The sequence below is a fragment of the Saccopteryx leptura genome, chromosome 4, assembly GCF_036850995.1.
Source record: "Saccopteryx leptura isolate mSacLep1 chromosome 4, mSacLep1_pri_phased_curated, whole genome shotgun sequence".
In the NCBI taxonomy this organism is placed as follows: Eukaryota; Metazoa; Chordata; class Mammalia; order Chiroptera; family Emballonuridae; genus Saccopteryx; species Saccopteryx leptura.
Genome location: NC_089506.1, coordinates 181,597,087 through 181,616,170, shown reverse-complemented (window position 1 = coordinate 181,616,170; position 19,084 = coordinate 181,597,087). Strand labels below are relative to the sequence as shown.

At 35.3% G+C, this 19,084-nt stretch overlaps 1 protein-coding gene across 9 annotated transcripts in view; it reads right to left on the bottom strand.

The window, feature by feature from the left end:
* The window catches only part of CSNK1G3 (casein kinase 1 gamma 3), a 105,465-nt gene that overhangs the window by 32,394 nt on the left and 53,987 nt on the right, over positions 1 to 19,084 (bottom strand). For all 9 annotated transcript variants that reach the window (XM_066382102.1, XM_066382105.1, XM_066382104.1 and 6 more), the window contains exons 5-6: positions 10,590 to 10,738; positions 8,844 to 9,078 (exon numbers count right to left, since the gene is read on the bottom strand). In XM_066382102.1, the coding sequence (XP_066238199.1) occupies positions 8,844 to 9,078; positions 10,590 to 10,738 (384 nt within the window). The remainder of the gene's footprint in view (positions 1 to 8,843; positions 9,079 to 10,589; positions 10,739 to 19,084) is intronic.

Below are 19,084 nucleotides of genomic sequence, written 5' to 3'. Positions count from 1 at the left end.
CTAATCAGTACTAAATGCTTTTGAAAAAGCGAACTTCAAACCATAGACCTGAACTAGGGTTAAAGCTTCAGAAAATTTTTACTATGTAATCTCATAACATTCTATAATTGTCTTCTGTAACATATTCTGAAGTTTAAAAAATTTTTGTTTCTGTTATCGTATAATCAATATTGTGCTCCCACCACAGAGCAAGTCACAGAAGGCCAAGTGACCCTTTGGTTCTTTCTCTTCAGACCTGGTATAATGGCTGCCACAGAGCAGGAATTCAACACATACCATTTAAATACATAAATAAATATTTGGAATATATAATACCAGATATATATCCCTTTTTTATAAGTACAGGTAAATATCTAAAAGAATATGCATCTAATCATTAGTACTCAGGGGTAGGTAGGTGATTGGAGGACTGACTAGGCAGGACATTTCAATTTCTCACTTCGGGTACTCAAAAACTGTGGTATAATAGGACTTTTTTTTCTCTTTTGTATAACAATGCAAATATATGCCACTGAAAACAGTAAACTTTCAATATAAGTAAAAATAGACTTAAAGTTCTTTTGAAAGCTATTAATAAAAGCAGGATGTGAATAACATGAAAAAAATCAGTAATGTATTTTATTACTGAAATTATATTTTATTACGTCTTGATAGTATTAAAAATAAAAAGTCATACAAAAAATATTTCTGAAGTTCTGCTGAGAATCAGAATCAACCCCTGAATAGCTTTTAAAAACATCAAATAAGCAAGCCTAATGCCAGAGATTGATTCTTTGGGTATGACATGGGTAGAAGAATGTACATTTTAAAAAGTTTAGCAGACAATCCTGAAGAAGAGTCAGACTTGATAAGCACTAATAAAAGAAAATTCCTTTCACTGAAGTATAATAACACATAATATCACACATCTATTATAAAGGTATAGTTTGAACTTTGGCAACACACACACCTAAATACCACCACAATCATGAAGTATTTCTAACACTACAGAAGGCTCCCCTATGCCTCCTGTCTGTTCTTCTCTCCCTCCCCTGCCCTCAAATCATTTACCTGCTTTTGCCACTCTTTAAGTAAACTTGACTTTTCTATAGAGTTTCACATGAATGGGATCATACAGCATGTACTCTTGAATCTGTATTCTTTCACTCAGCATAATGTTTTCAAGATTCAGCCATACTGTTGCATGCATTGATAATCATTTGTGACTTTTTATTACTAAATAGTATACTACAATATATCCATTTCCCTATTGAAGGATCTTTGTTTAAACTCCAGTTTGGGGCTACTCTGAATAAAACTGTTATGAACATTCTTGTACAAGTCTTTGCGTCAGCCCAGCATGTGGATGTCCCAGGTCAATTCCCAGTAAGGGCAGACAGGAGAAGCGCCCATCTGCTTCTCTACCCCTCCTCCTCTCACTTCTCTCTCTCACTTTCTTTTTCTCTCTCTCTCTTCCTCTCCTTCAGCCATGGCTCAATTAGAGCGAGTTGGCCCCAGGCACTGAGGATGGCTCCACGGCCTCTGCCTTAGACACTAAAAATTGGCTCTGGTTGCAACAGAGCAAGGGCCCCAGACGGGCACAGCATCACCCCCTTTGGGCTTGCCAGATGGATTCTGGTCGGGGACCATGCGGGAGTCTCTCTCTGCCTACCATCCTCTCACTAAAATAAAATAAAATAAAAATAGACCAATACGGATCACAGACATAAGTGTCAAACACTAACATAAAATTGCTATAAAATAACACAGGAAAAAATCCAGATGATCTTGGGTTTAGCAATGACTTTTTAGATATAATACTATAAGCATGATCCATGAAAGAAGTATCAATCAAGAGAATGAAAAGATAAGCCACAAGTGGGAGAAAATATTTGCAGAAGACATATCTCACTAAGAACTGTTATCCAAAATATATAAAGAACTCTTAAAATTTTAAAATAAGAAAACAACCTGACAAAGACTAGGCCAAGACCTTAACAGACACTTCATAAAATAAGATATACAGATGGCAAAATAAATATAAGATGCCCCACATCATGTCATCAAAAAATGCAAATTAAAACAGCAAAGTAACACTAGACACCTCTTAGAATAGAAGGCTAAAACACTGACAACACCCAGTGCTGGCAAGAACTCTCATTCATTGGTGGTAGGAATGCAAACTGGCACATCCACTTTGGAAGACAATGTGAGGGTTTCTTAAAAACTAATCATACTCTTACCATACAATCCAGCATTAAGATCCTTGGTATTTACCCAAAAGACTTGAAAAACTTATGTCCACACATAAACTTGCACACGGATATTTATAGCAGCAATAATCCTAATTGCCAAAACTTTGAAGCAATGAAGATGTCCTTAAGTAGGCAGATAAATAATCTATAGTACGTCCAGACAATGGAATATCATTCAGCATTATAAAGAAATGAGCTATCAAGCCATGAGAAAACATGAAGGAATCATAAATGCATATTACTACATGAATTAAGCCACTCTGAAAAAGCTACATACTGTATGATTCCCGCTATGTGACATTCTGGAAAGGAAATACTGCTAACCAGGAGATGGCACAGTGGATAGGGCATCAGCCTAGGACACTGAGGACCCAAGTTTGAAATCCCGTCACCGGCTTGAGCACAAACTCATCCAGTTTGACTTAACATTAAGTTAAGGTAAGCCAATAGATATCTGTACCACAAGAATAAAGTTGCTAACTTCCATTATGTGATTTTTTCTATTCTTCTTTACTCTTATATTAGCAATAATTTTTTCCTTTTTAACATATGATACAGTGTCAGTCTCCACACAGAACAAAATACTTAATATATCTGTATAAATGTTGCTCTAACCCAAATACTGTATTTTAAAAAGTCCATGTGAGTAGGAAGTCCTGGAATGCAAAAGAATGAATGAATGAATGAATGAATGAATGAATGAATGAAAAAGCTTTGAAAGTAATCACCAACATCCAGACAAAAAGCAGGGAAAAAAGAATATATAAACACAAATGAAAAGTACCATTAAAAGGACACATTTTCACTGCTTCTTTTTCTTTTTTATCTATTCCTGATTCCTCACAAAGCCAAATGCTCTAAACTCAAATCACCACTCCATGCTCATAGCCATCTCAAACGTGAAGAATGCTTTCACTCTTCAACACTCAAACCTATACTAACTTAGCATATTCTTAATTAATTTTTTAATAAACAGGAACTCATGTAATCAGTCAAACAAAATTTCTTCCTGTTAAAATTATCCATCTACTTCCAAGTTCTACATCAACAGCAGGGCTTTTATAAATGGAAGAAAGTAAGGATTAAAGCTTTTGTTCTTTGAAATACTTGTCAAAGAAATAATATTTTGTTTTCTTCCTAAAAGAGCAGTAGGAGGTTAATGCAATAGTTAAATGTCATTTCCCAAGCTCTGAAGGCTTTCCCTAACAAGTACAAATATATCAAGATTCCATTCCTTCAAATAGAATGCTATTCAATTTATCACTGTTCTGATAAAGAACACTAAGCCATAAGGAAACTGTGCCTTCATGTCTCAAATGAAGTGATGATGAACCTCTGTTAATTGTTATAAAACAATCTGTTAACAACTACCATGAAATAAAATTTCTCAGACACTAGTCATGTAAATACAAGTATGCCCAGTTTTAACAGAGACACAATCTTGAAAGTTATATATCTATCAAATCATATTTTAAATCTATCAGGAAAGTGTGTTACTTGAAAAGCACTTCCCCAAATACTACCAGAACACAACTTGTTCTTTTTAATTTCAGATGTTTGAAACTTACTTTTCTTAAAGAAAGGCAAATTTACATTTTTCAGGTATTTTCAGACATCTGAAAAGAAAAATACCATGAGCCTACAATCAGGCAAGCTGTCAGGGAAGACATCAACTGCTATTTAATTCTGAAAGAGGCAGAAGCAGGGGAATGCAGTATATAGCTTATAAATCTGGGAAGAACAGTGAGACTTGAAGCTAAGACCAGGAGTTGGAGGTTGGATTAGATGATTTCTAAGGTCCTATACAAATTATGATCCTACATTGTAAGATACATTTGAGCAGTGATGATGGATAAATAATGATAGGCTTCTATGTTCCTGTCTGTTCTCCCAAATGAGTGAGATGTTTAAGATAGAATCTAAAGGCAGAAACTTAAGTTCTATTTCCTCTGATATGTAAACTGACATAGCTCAAGACTTAATAATAAACCGTTTAAACATAACCTAAAACTTCCTGTTTTTAGAAAGTCACAAAAGTAATTCAATGGGAAAGAGTATGATATCATAAAAAGAACCTCTACCCCTATCTCACACAATACAAAAAAATTCTAGATAGCAAAATAAAACATGTCTTCACCACATGGAGGGGGTGTAAAGATTTCTTAGAATTCAAAGAGTAGTAATCATAAAAGGACAAAATGATAAATTAGACTTTATAAACATTTACAACATTTGCTTATCAATTGACCTGCTAAGAAAAAGCTACAATAAAATATTCATAAAGCATGTTTTTGGCAAAGAACCTATATCCAAAATATATTAAAAATTCCTACAAATCAATAATCAAGATATACAAATGAATAATATAAGTACATAAAATAGTGTTCAAAATCATTAGCTATAGAGAAATAAAATACTATTATGTAGCTACTAGAATGTCTAATATGAAAAAGACAACATCAATTTTTATTTTTTTTTATTTTTTGTGGCACAGACAGAGAGAGTCAGAGAGAGGGACAGATAAGGACAGACAGGAAGGGAGAGAGATGAGAAACATCAATTCTTTGTTGTGGCTTCTTAGTTGTTCAGTGATTGATTTCTCATATGTGCCTTGACCGAGTGACTCCTTGCTCAAGCCAGCGACCTTGGGCTCAAGCTGGTGAGCCTTGCTCAAACCAGATGAGCCTGCACTCAAGCTGGCGAGCTCGGGGTCTCAAACCTGGGTCCTTCACATCCCAGTCCTATGCTCTATCCACTGCGCCACCGCCTGGTCAGGCGACAACATCAAATTTTTTAAAGACTGTGAAACAAACAATTCTCATTCACTGCTGGTGGAAATAAAAAATTGTACAAATGATTTAGGAAACAGCTTCCTATAAAAGTTAAACAATATCTACCATAAGACCCAACAATTCCAACCTTAGGTATTTACCAAAAAGAACTGGAAAAGCAAGCCCACTAAAAGATTTACAAGAAAGTGATATCAGTTTTATTCATAGTGGTAAAAAATTGTTAATCAAAATGGTCATCAATATTAGAATAAACAGTTTATGGTATGTTTATGCAATGAAATACTACTCAGCTTAAAGTCCTAGTATTTGCAATAAGATAGATAAATCTCATACATACTATACTGAACAAAAGAAGTCAGATGATTTCATTTATTTGAAGTAACAGAACCAGCAAAACTAATCTATGGTGGTAGAAATCAAATCACTGGCTGCTTTTGGAGAAGTAGGGGATTGAGAGAGAAAGCAAGAAGGAAGTCTAACAGGTGATGATCATATTCTAAATTTTGATAGAGCTGTGGATTACATAAATGTGTGCATCTATCAATTTCTACAAATCATACATACATGTAAATGTAAATTTTACTCAATATAAAGTTTACTTTTATTTATTGATTGATTGATTTTTGTGACAGAGACAGAGAGAAAGACAGATAGGAACAGACAGGAAGGGGGAGGTGAGAAGCATCAATGTATATATATATTTTTTTGTATTCTGAAGTGAGAAGTGAGGAAGCAGACTCCAACATGCACATGACCGGGATCCACCCGGCATGCCCACTAGAAGGCAATGCTCTGCCCATCTGGGGCACTGCTCCGTTGCAACCAGAGCCATTCTAGCTCCTGAGGCAGAGGCCAAGAAGGTACCCTCAGCACTCATGCCAACTTTGCTCTAACAGAGCCTTGGCTGCTGGAAGGGAAGAAACAGAGAGAAAGGGAAGAGGGAAGGGTGGAGAAGGGCGCTTCTCCTGTGTGCCCTGGCCAAGAATCGAATCCGGGACTTGCACACACCAGGCCAATGCTCTACTGCTGAGCCAACCAGTCAGGGCCAGAGAAACATCAATTCTTCATTGCAGCACCTTAGTTGTTCACTGACTGCTTTCTCATATATGCCTTGACTGGGAGCTTCAGCAGACTGTGTGACCCCTTACTCGAGCCAGCGACCTTGGTTCAAGCTGCTGAACCCTGCTCAAACCAGCTGAGTCTGCACTCAAGCTGGTGAACTCGGGGTTTTGAACCTGGGTCCTCCGTGTCTCAGGCCAATGCTCTATCCACTGCACCACTGCCTGGTCAGGTGAAAAGCATCAATTCTTTGTTGCAGCTCCTTTAGTCTCCTTAGTTGTTCACTGATTGCTCTCGCATATGTGCCTTGACAGCGGTGGGGGGTAGGGTACAGCAAAACGAGTGACCCCTTGCTCAAGCCAGTGACCTTAGGTTTCAAGCCAGTGATCTTTGGGCTCAAGCCAGCAACCATGGGGTCATGTCTATGATCCCATAATCAAGCCAGCAACCCTGTATTCAAGTTGGCGAGCCCACGCTCAAGCAAGATGAGCCCGCACTCAAGCCAGCAATCTGGGGGATTTCGAACCTGGGTCCTCTGCATCACAACCCAACACTCTATCTACTGCACCACCGCCTGGTCAGACTAAAGTTTACTTCTATTTAAAAAGAACTCTTCAATTAAAATAAAAATTACAAACATTGCAAATCTACTAAGCTTGCTTTAAAAGTATTTTCAGTTACCAATTCTGAAACTACATTCTTAGTGTCCTAGGCTTCAAAAAACAAGTAAATATATTATGGAGGCAGCCAAATTTCTCACTCTTGGCAAAGAAAGATATAATGCAGACTAGAGAAGGGACTTATGCTATAGAAAGGAGGACACTTTACATTTGGTGTTAGACTGGAATCAGAAGTATCAGTATAAGGCCCTGGCCAGTGGGCTCAGCGGTAGAGTGTTGACCCAGTGTGTGGAAGTTCCCGGTTCAATTCCCAGTCAGGGCACAAAGCAAAAGCAACCATCTGCTTCTTCTTCCTTATCCCCTTTCTCTCTCTCTTATCCTCCCACAGTCATGGCTCGAATGGTTCGAGCAAGTTGGTCCCCGGCACTGAGGACAGCTCCATGACCTCACCTCAAGTGCTAAAATAACTCGGTTGCCAAGCAACACAGCAGCAGCACCAGATGGGCCAAGCATTGCCCCACAGAGGGCTTGCTGGGTGAAACCCAGTCAGGGCACATGCAGGAGTCTGTCTCTCTGCCTCCCTGCCTCTCACTTAATATAAATAAATAAATTAATTAATTAATTTTAAAAAAGAAGTATCATTATAAACACATGGTTTTTAATATGTATAAGTTTGTGTGCATATACATGTGTAGGTGTATGTGTATGTGTATGTTTGTGTATATATATCCAAATAAGTATATATTCACATACACATATTCCCTATTTCTGCTGCAGAAAGGGCCTACAAGTAATAACATACCAGTAGGAACAAGCATACCTAATGGCCAAATCTTGATTTCTATATACAATTATCCAATAAAAGAACCCAGGGCTTGTTGGAGAAATGTCATTTCCAGGCTAAAGCAAAAAGAACTATAAAATGAGCCTGGAACAACTTGTTGCACCAGAAAATAGAGAAGTTTTCAAATACTCATGAGAACACGCCAAAAGTACAGAGGAGCCAACTTGATGGACCAACCAGTGGCAAAATCTGAAATAATTTGAGCATCAAATTAAATAATGATAGTAAGGCACTATAATATATTCAATAAGAATCCATGAGTCCATACTGATAATGTCAATAACCTGGGGAAGGGAAAGCTTTTGCTTATGTTAGAATATCAACTAACTGCGTAAGAAATGGGGATAGAAAATCATCAAGGATGCTAAATCTAGTGGAAAAAAATTGATGAGGAACAACAAACATATTTAAATAAACTCAAAGATTTACTTACAAAACACTTTTTAATTACAAAAGAAACTTTTTAGTGGAGAGACTTAGCAAGCACTACCCTAAACAAATGATCAAAGCTACTTGAAGCCAAGTGACATCATGTACCTCCTGACATGATGCATTGAGAATACACACTTCTACAACATTTATGCCACAAATGCATACCTAAATATAATTATGAAGAAGTATCAGACAGACCCAAAATTATGGCATTCTACAAAATAGTCTGTACTTCACAAAAATACTAAGGCCATGAACCATAAAGAAAGACGAGGAACTATTCCAGATGAAAAGAAACTAAAGAAATATGAAAAATAAATGAAATGTGTGGTTTTAGACTGAGGGAAAAAAAACTATAAACTCTGTGAGGTTGATATTATTTCATCCTTTTTACAAACAAGCAAACAAAAGTCATATATCCAGTACATAGTAAATAGTACTGCTAAGAAAGGTACGTACTCTAAGCATTAAAGATAGTAAACAGTTTGTTATCTCCCTGGCTAACTATAGCAAAAAACTATAGGATCAATCAAAAATCTCTGCACACACTAAATTCAGTTAGAATTAAGTATTCTCTCATAACCTTTAACACAAATAATCAAATGCATCAATCTACCTGTACCAAAAGTTGAGTATTTCAAGTTATATTTTAAAAAGATACAGTGAATGCAAGGATAGGTCATTCATTTACTTTAGAGCAACTTATTTTCAAAATGTTTTATTAAATATAAATAAAACTATAGATAGATGTGATAAATAAAAATAATAAAAGCAATTGTAACCTGCAAAACACTGACCATAATAACAAATAAAAACTCCCACTATAACACAGCTACTGAATTCAAACAAAAGGTACACATACCTTTTCCTAAATGTGTATTTATGCTCATATATCTAGCTGTTCCCGTAAGGCTCTTGTGTTCTCTGTATGGTATGTGTTTCTTTGTCTCTGGATCAATATATTCCTTTGCCAAACCAAAATCTATAATATGAATAACTTGCTGGGTTTTATTTCCTGGTCGTCCTATTAAGAAGTTCTCAGGCTTTACATCTCTGTATATCAAGTTCTTTGAATGAACATATTCCATGCGAGAAATCTCGATTCAAAAATAAAAGACGATAATTTTATTTTAGGCTTTGATGCATAAAAAAGCATAATAGAGCAAAGACAACTTTCACAATAAAAACAGCTTAAGGAAAAAAATCAAAAATTATTTCAAGCCTTTAAAAGTAACATATCAGTCTACAGTTTCTCAAATATATTTATTTGATTATGATTTAAAAATCTTTGCTTTTACTATTATAGTCATTTATAAATGAGTGTTTGAATTTTACTAATTTCTTTCATATCAGCAAGCCTGATTTAATCAACACTTTCAGATAATGCTGCATCATAAAATCAAAAAGATTAACCAAAACTAAATCTTGACCTCAAAAATATAAACAGACATATTCACAAAGCTGCAATTTATTCTTCCTCATCAGTTCAATAATCAAGCAACTTTTACAATTATATTTTATAAACAAATAACAGAGCACCCTTTAGTATGCTTTTTTTGGGGGGGGTAACTTTTTTTCTTTACTCTTTTCCTTAGGTATGAAACATTTTGAAACCAGAAAGAATTTTAATGTAACTCTAATAATATCTTTTTTTATTGTTTTACACATTCTCAAATAACGTTCACTATACAAACTGTCACAAAATGGAACATTACAAACTAGAAAATAAAATTGCATCATTTAATGATAATCATGGTTGACAATGCAACATAAACATATAGTCATTCAGGCCATTTTAGTTTATCAAATTTGGATCATATAATATACAGTATTCTATGACTTATACTTCTAATTAACTATATATTATGAGCATTTTCCAGGCCATGAAACTTTCTTTTAATACATACTTCATCTTAAAAGTATGTATTACTTTAAACGCATACTTTACTATTTTGTTATTTTATTAGAAATAACTAAGCCTGTTATTTCTGTACATTTGGATTGTTACCCAATTTATTACAAATGTCCTTGCACAAAAAGCTTTATATACATCTGAATACTTCCATGGGACAAATTTATAGAAGAGGAATTAACGAGTCAATGTGTAAAAACAACTTGAAGGACTGTGCAGCACAATTATATTAGCATTTACTTCAAAAGTGCCTTAAAATCATCCTCTTAGGCTGTTTCCCCAAATACCATATTCCCTGCAAGTTAAGTAATTTAGAAGACTCTCTCATTAGCTTGTTTCCTCTTTTCTTGGCCATTAGAATTTATTACCAAGATTTAGAATCCATGTTTCTGAGGGGTCTCTTTTCCAAGTATTTATCTTCTAAATAAAAAGTGCTAAAAACAACTTAATTCTCAAACAGAGCATTCTGATGTTAAAGCAATAAGATATTCTTTCATAAAAATAAAATACACCTGATTCAGTTATTTTTAAGTTATATGCATCCCAAAAAGACAATACGATGTAAAGCAGAAACATTTTTATTAAGTTGGATGTTGTGAAAGATAATGTAGTAAAACATGAAACTTTTCATATAAATTTGTAACCAAAGATCCACACAGTTGTTCAAACAACTCCAAAGCATCCTGCTTTACTTACCAGCTGGATAGCTATCATGAGAACTGTCTTAAGAGAAAATGTTCGGTCACACAAATCAAACAAGTCTTCCAAACTAGGTCCCAGCAGTTCGAGCACCATAGCATTGTATTTACCACAAGGGCCAAAATAGTAAACTTGAGGTATACCATCTGGGGAAAAGAAAAAAAGGATGTTAATAATTTCATCTTCAATATCAAACTTTTCTTCCTAGAAAATTCAATAAACTTTTAAATTTTGTAGTTTTAAGAACTGCAGCAGTAGTTTTACATTTCCCATACAAACAATAAACTTTCTTGACCCAGCCATCTCCTACTGAACAGTGTATCCTGGTTACACCTCTCTTGCAGCTGTGTGATTGAACTACATTAAAAACAGTGCTTCATTGTTGGCTTCTACCACCTCATCATAGACAGGAACTGGGCATTTTGGCCTTATATTTCCATGACCTAGAGAAATGCCTGACACAAAGGAAAGATTTAATTTTACTGAACAAAGGAGTCCCTGTTCTCTTTAATAATGCTGCGGTAGACATAATGCTAAAATAAGCCCAAGATTCCCACCCTCTGGTGTACACACCCCATATAATCTCCTTCTACTAAGTCTGGGCAAAATCCCCAGATTTCACTTGTGAGTAGGTAACGTTACATGGCAAAGGTGATATAATTAACAGCCCTATCAATGGGCTTTAAATTAATCAAGAGTATTCTAGTGGGCCTGACCTGATCAGGTAAGTAAGCCCTTTATAAAGAGGGTCTAGAAATCAGAGACATTCAGATTCAAAGCAGCAGAGAAGCTTTGCTGTTGGCCTTAAAGAAGCAAACTACCATGTTCTGGAGAAAGTCACATTCCAGGGCACGATGAGTAGGCTCTAGGAACCGAAGGGCTCGGTCCCATACCCATGAAGAACTGAATTCTGGGAATACCCAGTGAGTCTGGAAGAGGACTGAGTCTCAGGTAAGATTGCAGTTTGGGCTTACATCTTGATTTCAGCCTGGCAGGACCTCAACAGAGGTCCCAACTAAGCTATGACTGGACTTCTGACCGATGGAAATTGAGAGATAATCAAATTCCAAATATAAAGTCTAAATACATAGGAATCATCTGTATTTTCTTTTTAGAACTAAGACTTCCATTACACAAATATAAATAGGTGATCAATTTATCTTAACACTGCATTTACTATTTATTCGTCATCATGAAGAAACGAACTTCTATCTTAAATGTCTGACTTTTATTTATAAGTGGTTTGGTTTTTTAGAAGGAAAAATATCTTTTGAATAAACCCTTCTCATACTTTTTAAAATAAAGAGTTTGAGGAACATAACTTTATTTTTGTTGTTTACTTTATTATTTTGAATAGTATTTATTGCAGGGGCAGAACAGAAAACAAACTAGAAGCCAGGACAACTATGTAGGTAGGTTCTTAGTTCATCCTAATACTAACCATTCAATCTCTCAAGCAGGCTTCGACGGGCTTAGCTATAGTATCACTACTTTTGATAAGACCAGTTTTTCCCAAATGGGAATATGAGTGAGGCAGCAGAACATCTCAAGATAAGACGGTAAGATAATAGAATCACGGTAGGGCTGAGGGGAGGAGGACAGGTTCAAATTGTATACATGGTCTCCTCCCCAGAAAGAGTTTCTCACACACACCATGCGTATATATTAGCACCCACATCTCTCTCTCTCTTCCTGAACCCTCGTGTCTCCCTACTCTCTGTCTCTTTCTATCTGACACACACACACAAACACAAACTTCCCGTTGCCACCAAGAATCACTCTTAGTGTGAGCTACTCTTACCAGAGCCACGCTTATCATATGTACGTCAGATCTACCCTTCATATATGTAGAAGTGTATGAGGATCCTTAATGTTTATCCCAACTCTGAAATACTGCTTTTACTAAGCTTTATACATTAAGAGTCTAGAGCAACAATTAAGACTTATGAACAGCCCTCAGCTACTTGAGCATTTTAAATTATTTCTACAATGACTTTCCCCCTCTATACCACAGAAAGACATTTTAATTTTAAGCTCTTAATTAAGCAATCTCTAATAACTCGTTTCTACTCTTCAGTTTGTTGTTTCTGATGTGGGTGCAAGGAAACCCGATCATCAAGCTTATTAGAACTATATATAGAATGGAAAAATAAACAGTTCAGAAGTTCTTCAAAGGAAGTACTGTCAAAGGGCTTTTCTACTTCCTTCTGAGTCACCATCTACATTTCTAATAGCTGAAGTTGTTGCGAAACACTTACTAAATACGGTAGAAATATATTTTGTTTTAATTAAATGACTAATTTTTTTCCAAATGTTTTCAAAGGTTTCCAGAAATGGAAAACCACTTAATAAATTGCACTTAAAAAAATAAAAACTGTCTTGTTTAGCTGCTTATTCCTTATTCCCTGGCATCTAAAACAGTTCCTGGCATACAATAGATATTCAATAAGTACCTGTTGAACAAACAATTGGATCTATTATTTAATTAAATTTATTGGGGTGACATTAGTTAATAGGATCATATAGGTTTCAAGAGTACCTTTCTATGATACATGTCTTAATCAATTAAATGAATGCTTTTTGGATATCCATTATATCTTTTAAGATCCAGGCTGGGCATTACAAAGAAAATGTAAACAAGGTGCCACAATCAAGAATGATTTAACCCAGCAATGTAGTTTAGATTAACACCAGGAAATCCACCAGTGTGATTCACCATAACAACACAATATATATATATTTTAAATAATTAAGAGCATCTTAATAGATGAGGAAAAGCATCTGACATAGCTTTCAGCAGATTTGGAACAGAAGGTAACTTCCTCAACCTGGTAAAGGGCACCTAAGAAGAACTCATAGCTAACATCATACTTGAAGGCAAAAAACTGAATGCTCTCCATTTATGACTAGGAGCAAGTGAAGAATGTCCACTTTTCACCTCTTCTATTCAATAAGTCAATGAAGCAAAAAATAAATAAATAAAAGGCATTCTCAAAAATGAAATGAATCTATTAATTTAAGAAAAACTAAAGTATTATTCCTACTTGTTACCCACAATAAAATTCATGCTTTCATGTAAAAATTAAATTTTTCAAAATTTATATCTGCCAAGATGAACTTGAGAGCTTCCCAGCTCTTATAGAAACAAATAAACCTTTTCTGATGAAATTCTGATAACATTAACTATTACAATTTAATTTGAAGTAATGAAAAGTGTCAGTATTTGAAATATCTGCCTTAGTAAACTAGTATTATCCAAATCAACAATGCATGTATTTACAAAATCATACACTAGAAACTGATTTATTCAAAGTATAATGAATTATATGGCAAGAGAGAACAGGAAAAGTTTTTTCATAATGCTACATTACAAATGACCTTTAAGAAACTATCACCTGTCGGCCCTGGCCGGTTGGCTCAGTGGTAGAGCGTCGGCCTGGCGTGCAGGAGTCCCAGGTACGATTCCCAGCCAGGGCACACAGGAGAAGCGCCTATCTGCTTCTCCACCCTTCCCCCTCTCCTTCCTCTCTGTCTTTCTCTTCCCCTCCCGCAGCCGAGGCTCCATTGGAGCAAAGATGGCCAAGGCACTGAGGATGGCTCTGTGGCCTCTGCCTCAGGCACTAGGATGGCTCTGGATGCAACAGAGCGATGCCCCAGATGGGCAGAGCATCGCCCCCTGGTGGGCATGCCGGGTGGATCCCGGTAGGGCGCATGCGGGAGTCTGTCTGACTGCCTCCCTGTTTCCAGCTTCGGAAAAATGCAAAAAAAAAAGAAAAAAAGAAACTATCACTTGTCAAGTTTGGGTGTAGTATCAAAATGATATTTAAAAGTTAATTTATTAATCAAGGTTTACAAAGTTGTGACTTAAATCCTTGTTGGGTGAAAACATGAATTGGCACATTTTTGGAGGCATTTTGCCCTAACCTTTTCAAAGTAAGCAAAGGTATGTATGCATGCAGTCACGTTGAAGTTGCACTGCTTGTGACAGTAAAAAACAACAATAATAGAAAACTACCTAAACATCCATCAATCCTAGACTAATTAGGCACATTATATGTCATACTCATTTTGCAAGCATAGGTAGGTGATTTCTACTTTCTCTTGTATATTTTTTAAACTTTTCAAATCCTTATGAAAAGCATGCAATTTTTGCAATCAGGAATTAAATGCACGTTTTTAAGTTCTTCTGGGACCACAAAGAAAAATTTGAATTACAAAAAAATTCAGACCACATTTTTAATCTGTATATTAATTGTTAACTGAGCTAGTATTTCTCCAACAGTTCAAAGTTATACAGCCTTACCTCTACTCTTACTATTAACTTCATTTTAGAGTTCCTAGGAACAAAGCAAAGTATACTATTCAGACTCTATAATGTAAGTCTGGCTTCCTCTCCCTTCCCATCACACCTCCCTAACAGAGGAAATATATAGATCCATCCTAAGGCCCAGATTCACTCTGACTTACCTGGTTTGAGATCTTCTAAGGTTGCATTTCAAAAAAATTTCTACCCTAGTTCTGCCATCCAGTTATCAAACTTGTCTTTTTATCCAACCTTCAGGTCTCCTCTTTTCAAACTCTTTATTAAGCATGACCCGAATTCATAATTATTCATACAGAATTTCTCATAGCCAGGGAAGGTATGCATAAAGAAACTAACTCTGCTATACTTCATGTAAGCCAACTCATTACTGGGAGGAGACTGTGTGCCTAACATGTACATTCAAATTCAGCAATATACATGCTATACCTTTGTGTTTCTAAAACAACACAAAAAAGATCAGTAAAGGAACAAATAGGAACTACTTCAATTATCTCCAAAATTTCCTTTCTTTAATGGTTTCAAAGTATCTCAAAATTATGTATCTCTACTTGATCCAAGATGGCTAAATTCCACAAACAGCATTACATTTCAGTCAGTAAATTCAATAGACATTTAGTCTCCAATATGAATAAAAATACCTCAACTTTATAATGAAAAATAATTTTACCTTAAAACATGATTCAGTATCAATCTTTACTGAAAAAAAAAAGATGGCCTAACCCTGAATGACTCCTTGACATAATACTGTTTTGTGAGTCAATGAATTCTAGGTAACTATTAATGTTTTTCTACACAAATTTTATGTCATTGATATATAAAATCAAGAGTTATAAATTTTTAAAATCAAGAACATAAAGCAAACACTGTAAAGACTAAGCTAGGAGTTCACTTACAAGGACAGGTGTGGGTAGTTTTCTGACCCTGAGCAAACCAATTAAATTATTAAGAATTAGAAAAGTTTGCCAGCTAACAAACAGTAGCTGGTACATATGTTTGCTAAGCAAGAACAAAAGATAACAACCACAGCAATATAAACATGGTAGTCATGACCACAAGGAAGAGAGTTTTTAGAAGTGGGAGAGGTGAAGGAAAAGAGGGTTATAAAGTAGAGAAAGGCTCAGAAAGAAGGCTTAGAAGAGTAATGAAGGATGTTAAGTTACCAGCTATGTCTTTTTTTTTTTTTTTCTGAAGATGGAAACGGGGGAAGCAGTCAGACAGACTCCTGCATACGCCCAACCGGGATCCACCTAGCATGCCCACCAGGGGGTGATGCTCTGCCCATCTGGGGCGCTGCTCTGTTGCAACCAGGACCATTCTAGCACCTGAGGCAGAGGCCATGGAGCCATCCTCAGTGCCCGGGCCAACTCTGCTCCAATGGAGCCTTGGCTGCAGGAGGCGAAGAAAGAGACAGAGAGGAAGGAGAGGGGAAGGGGTGGAGAAGCAGATGGGCGCTTCTCCTGTGTGCCCTGGCTGGGAATCAAACCCGGGACGCCTGCACGCCAGGCCGACGCTCTACCACTGAGCAAACCAGCCAGGGCCTGCTATGTCTCTTGGTCGAAGTGTTTGGCTACTGAACTGCATGGATGCAATCCAATTCATGGGCAAAAGCAAGTTTTTGTATTTGTTCTTATATCTAGTGAATTTTCAGCTATAAACTTTTACTCCACCCAATTACTATTGTTCTAAAATTATTTTTGAAACTACTATAAAAAGCCACCCATTGTGAATTCATCAAAGTTCTGATAATTTCCAACATCAGTATTTTCAGGGATGCTTATTAGCATTCCTAATGTTCAAGACAAGTATATCTTTTTTTTCCCAAGCAAAACTCAAGGATGGGGAAGAATACAGAACTCACATATTATTTGTAAATACAATCTTACACTTATGCTACCCAAATTAATTTTACTTAACATTATTTTTATATTTCAGCATTCCATTTAAGTGACAAAACAACATTAGGAGGTCTAACACTCTTAAAGAGTACTTAGTACTTTGTGCCATTATGGAAGTACATCAGTTCTTTATAAGTAGACGAGAGTTAAGAATATCATTAAAAGAAATAATATCATGATGTTTCTTTCCATTTCCATCCCAGTAATATTCATGTAGGAGAAATTAGAACAAAAGAATCAATATTCTTGTTAGGAACTTTACAGATCGGGTTAGGAAAACCTAAAATCTGATTACAAATAGTAAGTACAGAATTATCACATAGGCTATGTTCTTTTCCAAGGCAGTTTTACTTTAAGGCATTCTTAACCTTTAGCACAAATGCTGATTCTCCTGGCTCAGCAGTTCTCAACATATGGTCTGGAGATGCTTGAGGACAGGGGTGGATGGTCCATAAGATCCTTTCAGGAGGTCAGTGACATCAAATTATTTTTATAATAACACCAAAATGCTATTTAACTTTTCACTCTGTTCTCTCATTACTGAATAGTCAAGTTCTCCAGAGGCTACACGACAGGATTTGTCAATGGACTGAATACAGAAGAAGATATAAGAATTTAGCTGTTTTAATTTATCAAATGGTAACTATCAATAGCTATAACCCACAACGAGAAAAGTTCTCTGTGATCCTCAGAAAGTTTTAAGAGTATAAAACGACCCTGAGAACCAAAAATTTGAGGATTGTTGTCCTAGCTGAATAGTAAGCTTTGATATGAACAAATAGGTGCAATAAGTTCCGGGCTTGGCAACAACTATTTCATTAAAATATCACAGCACCCACATTTAGTAGTAAAATTCTACCAGTTAACCCCAAATAAAAGGAAAAAAGCCACCCCACTATAAAAAAAGCAATAGTCCTTTCTGTGTTAATTTGATTTATACACTTATAGATTATTCTAAATTTTAAAGAATAAAAAATAACATCACAAGTACTTATTATAATGAATATTCAATGAATATCAAGTATTATACCATTATTATTTAGTTAATATCCTCTTTGTGCCTAAATAATTAAGAAAAGAGTGGATCCTATGATTTTTATCTCCAAACTTCAAGTTTACAAACCTTTTCTTCCCATAATGTGCTACTTTATACACTGCTCACAAAAATTAGGAAATATTTTATTGCTTCATATTCATTTTGAAATATCCTCTAATTTTTGTACACAGTATATTTAAATCAAAACTAAAAATAAAAAATAAAACCAACATGCTGTTGTTCTTCATGGCTTTTTGCTTTCTAGCTTTTACTGTTAAACAGAAAATTATAAAAATGGAGCTATATTTAAAAAAATTTAATCCTCATCTCCATTTAGTCATACCCTATTTAAAAAGTATGCGGTTTTTTTGTTTAAAATTCTTATGTGATTAATAATCACTAAAAATACTATAATCACTACATAAGATACAACTATCCTAATACCTGCACCATATAAACCAAATGTTTTTATTTAAAAAAAAACAGAGCATCGCGTTCTTTATATGTACACATTCTCCATATACTGTAACTTTTTTTCTACTAGTACCAATGCACTGTTTACATATAAATTAGAAAAAGTTTAACAACGCATAACTTACAGAAATTCTCTTATAGAAGAGTCCCCTATAACGAATTAGAAAAATTACATATACTTAAGATGACTCCTAAAAGCAATTAAGCTAAGACACAAAAGGAAGTCTAATACTCTGCTCCATAAACTGTTGTTTATCTTGGCTGAGATTAAGTCTGCACTAATCACCTATCTACATAGTACTTACTCTTCATTATTTTTGTTGATACCAAAATACAGTAGGTAATATTCTAATTAGTTTATTCATGGATTTTACAATATTTTCTTTGAGTTTTCTCAAACAGACACCTCTCCATAAAAAAAGCAGAATTTCTTTAATTTTTTGACATGATCTGATTATGGGCAACTCAGTGAATAAAAGGAATTTTAATTATTACTGAATGTTACACCAATGTTTAGAAGGCTAATACTATATATTACACACAAACTTTCTCAACAATAAATGATAAAATTTCCATCCATTAGGAATTACCAACACTCATTAGCAGACAGAGCTAAATAATAATGAAAAAATGGGAAAATAATGACATCTATAAACCAGAGCAAAACACACAGGAAACATATAAAACCTTTTAACATGGCACAACCAAAGCAAGCAGAGAACTCAGTACTATAGAGACGAATGAGAAGCTCTTTTAACAGCTC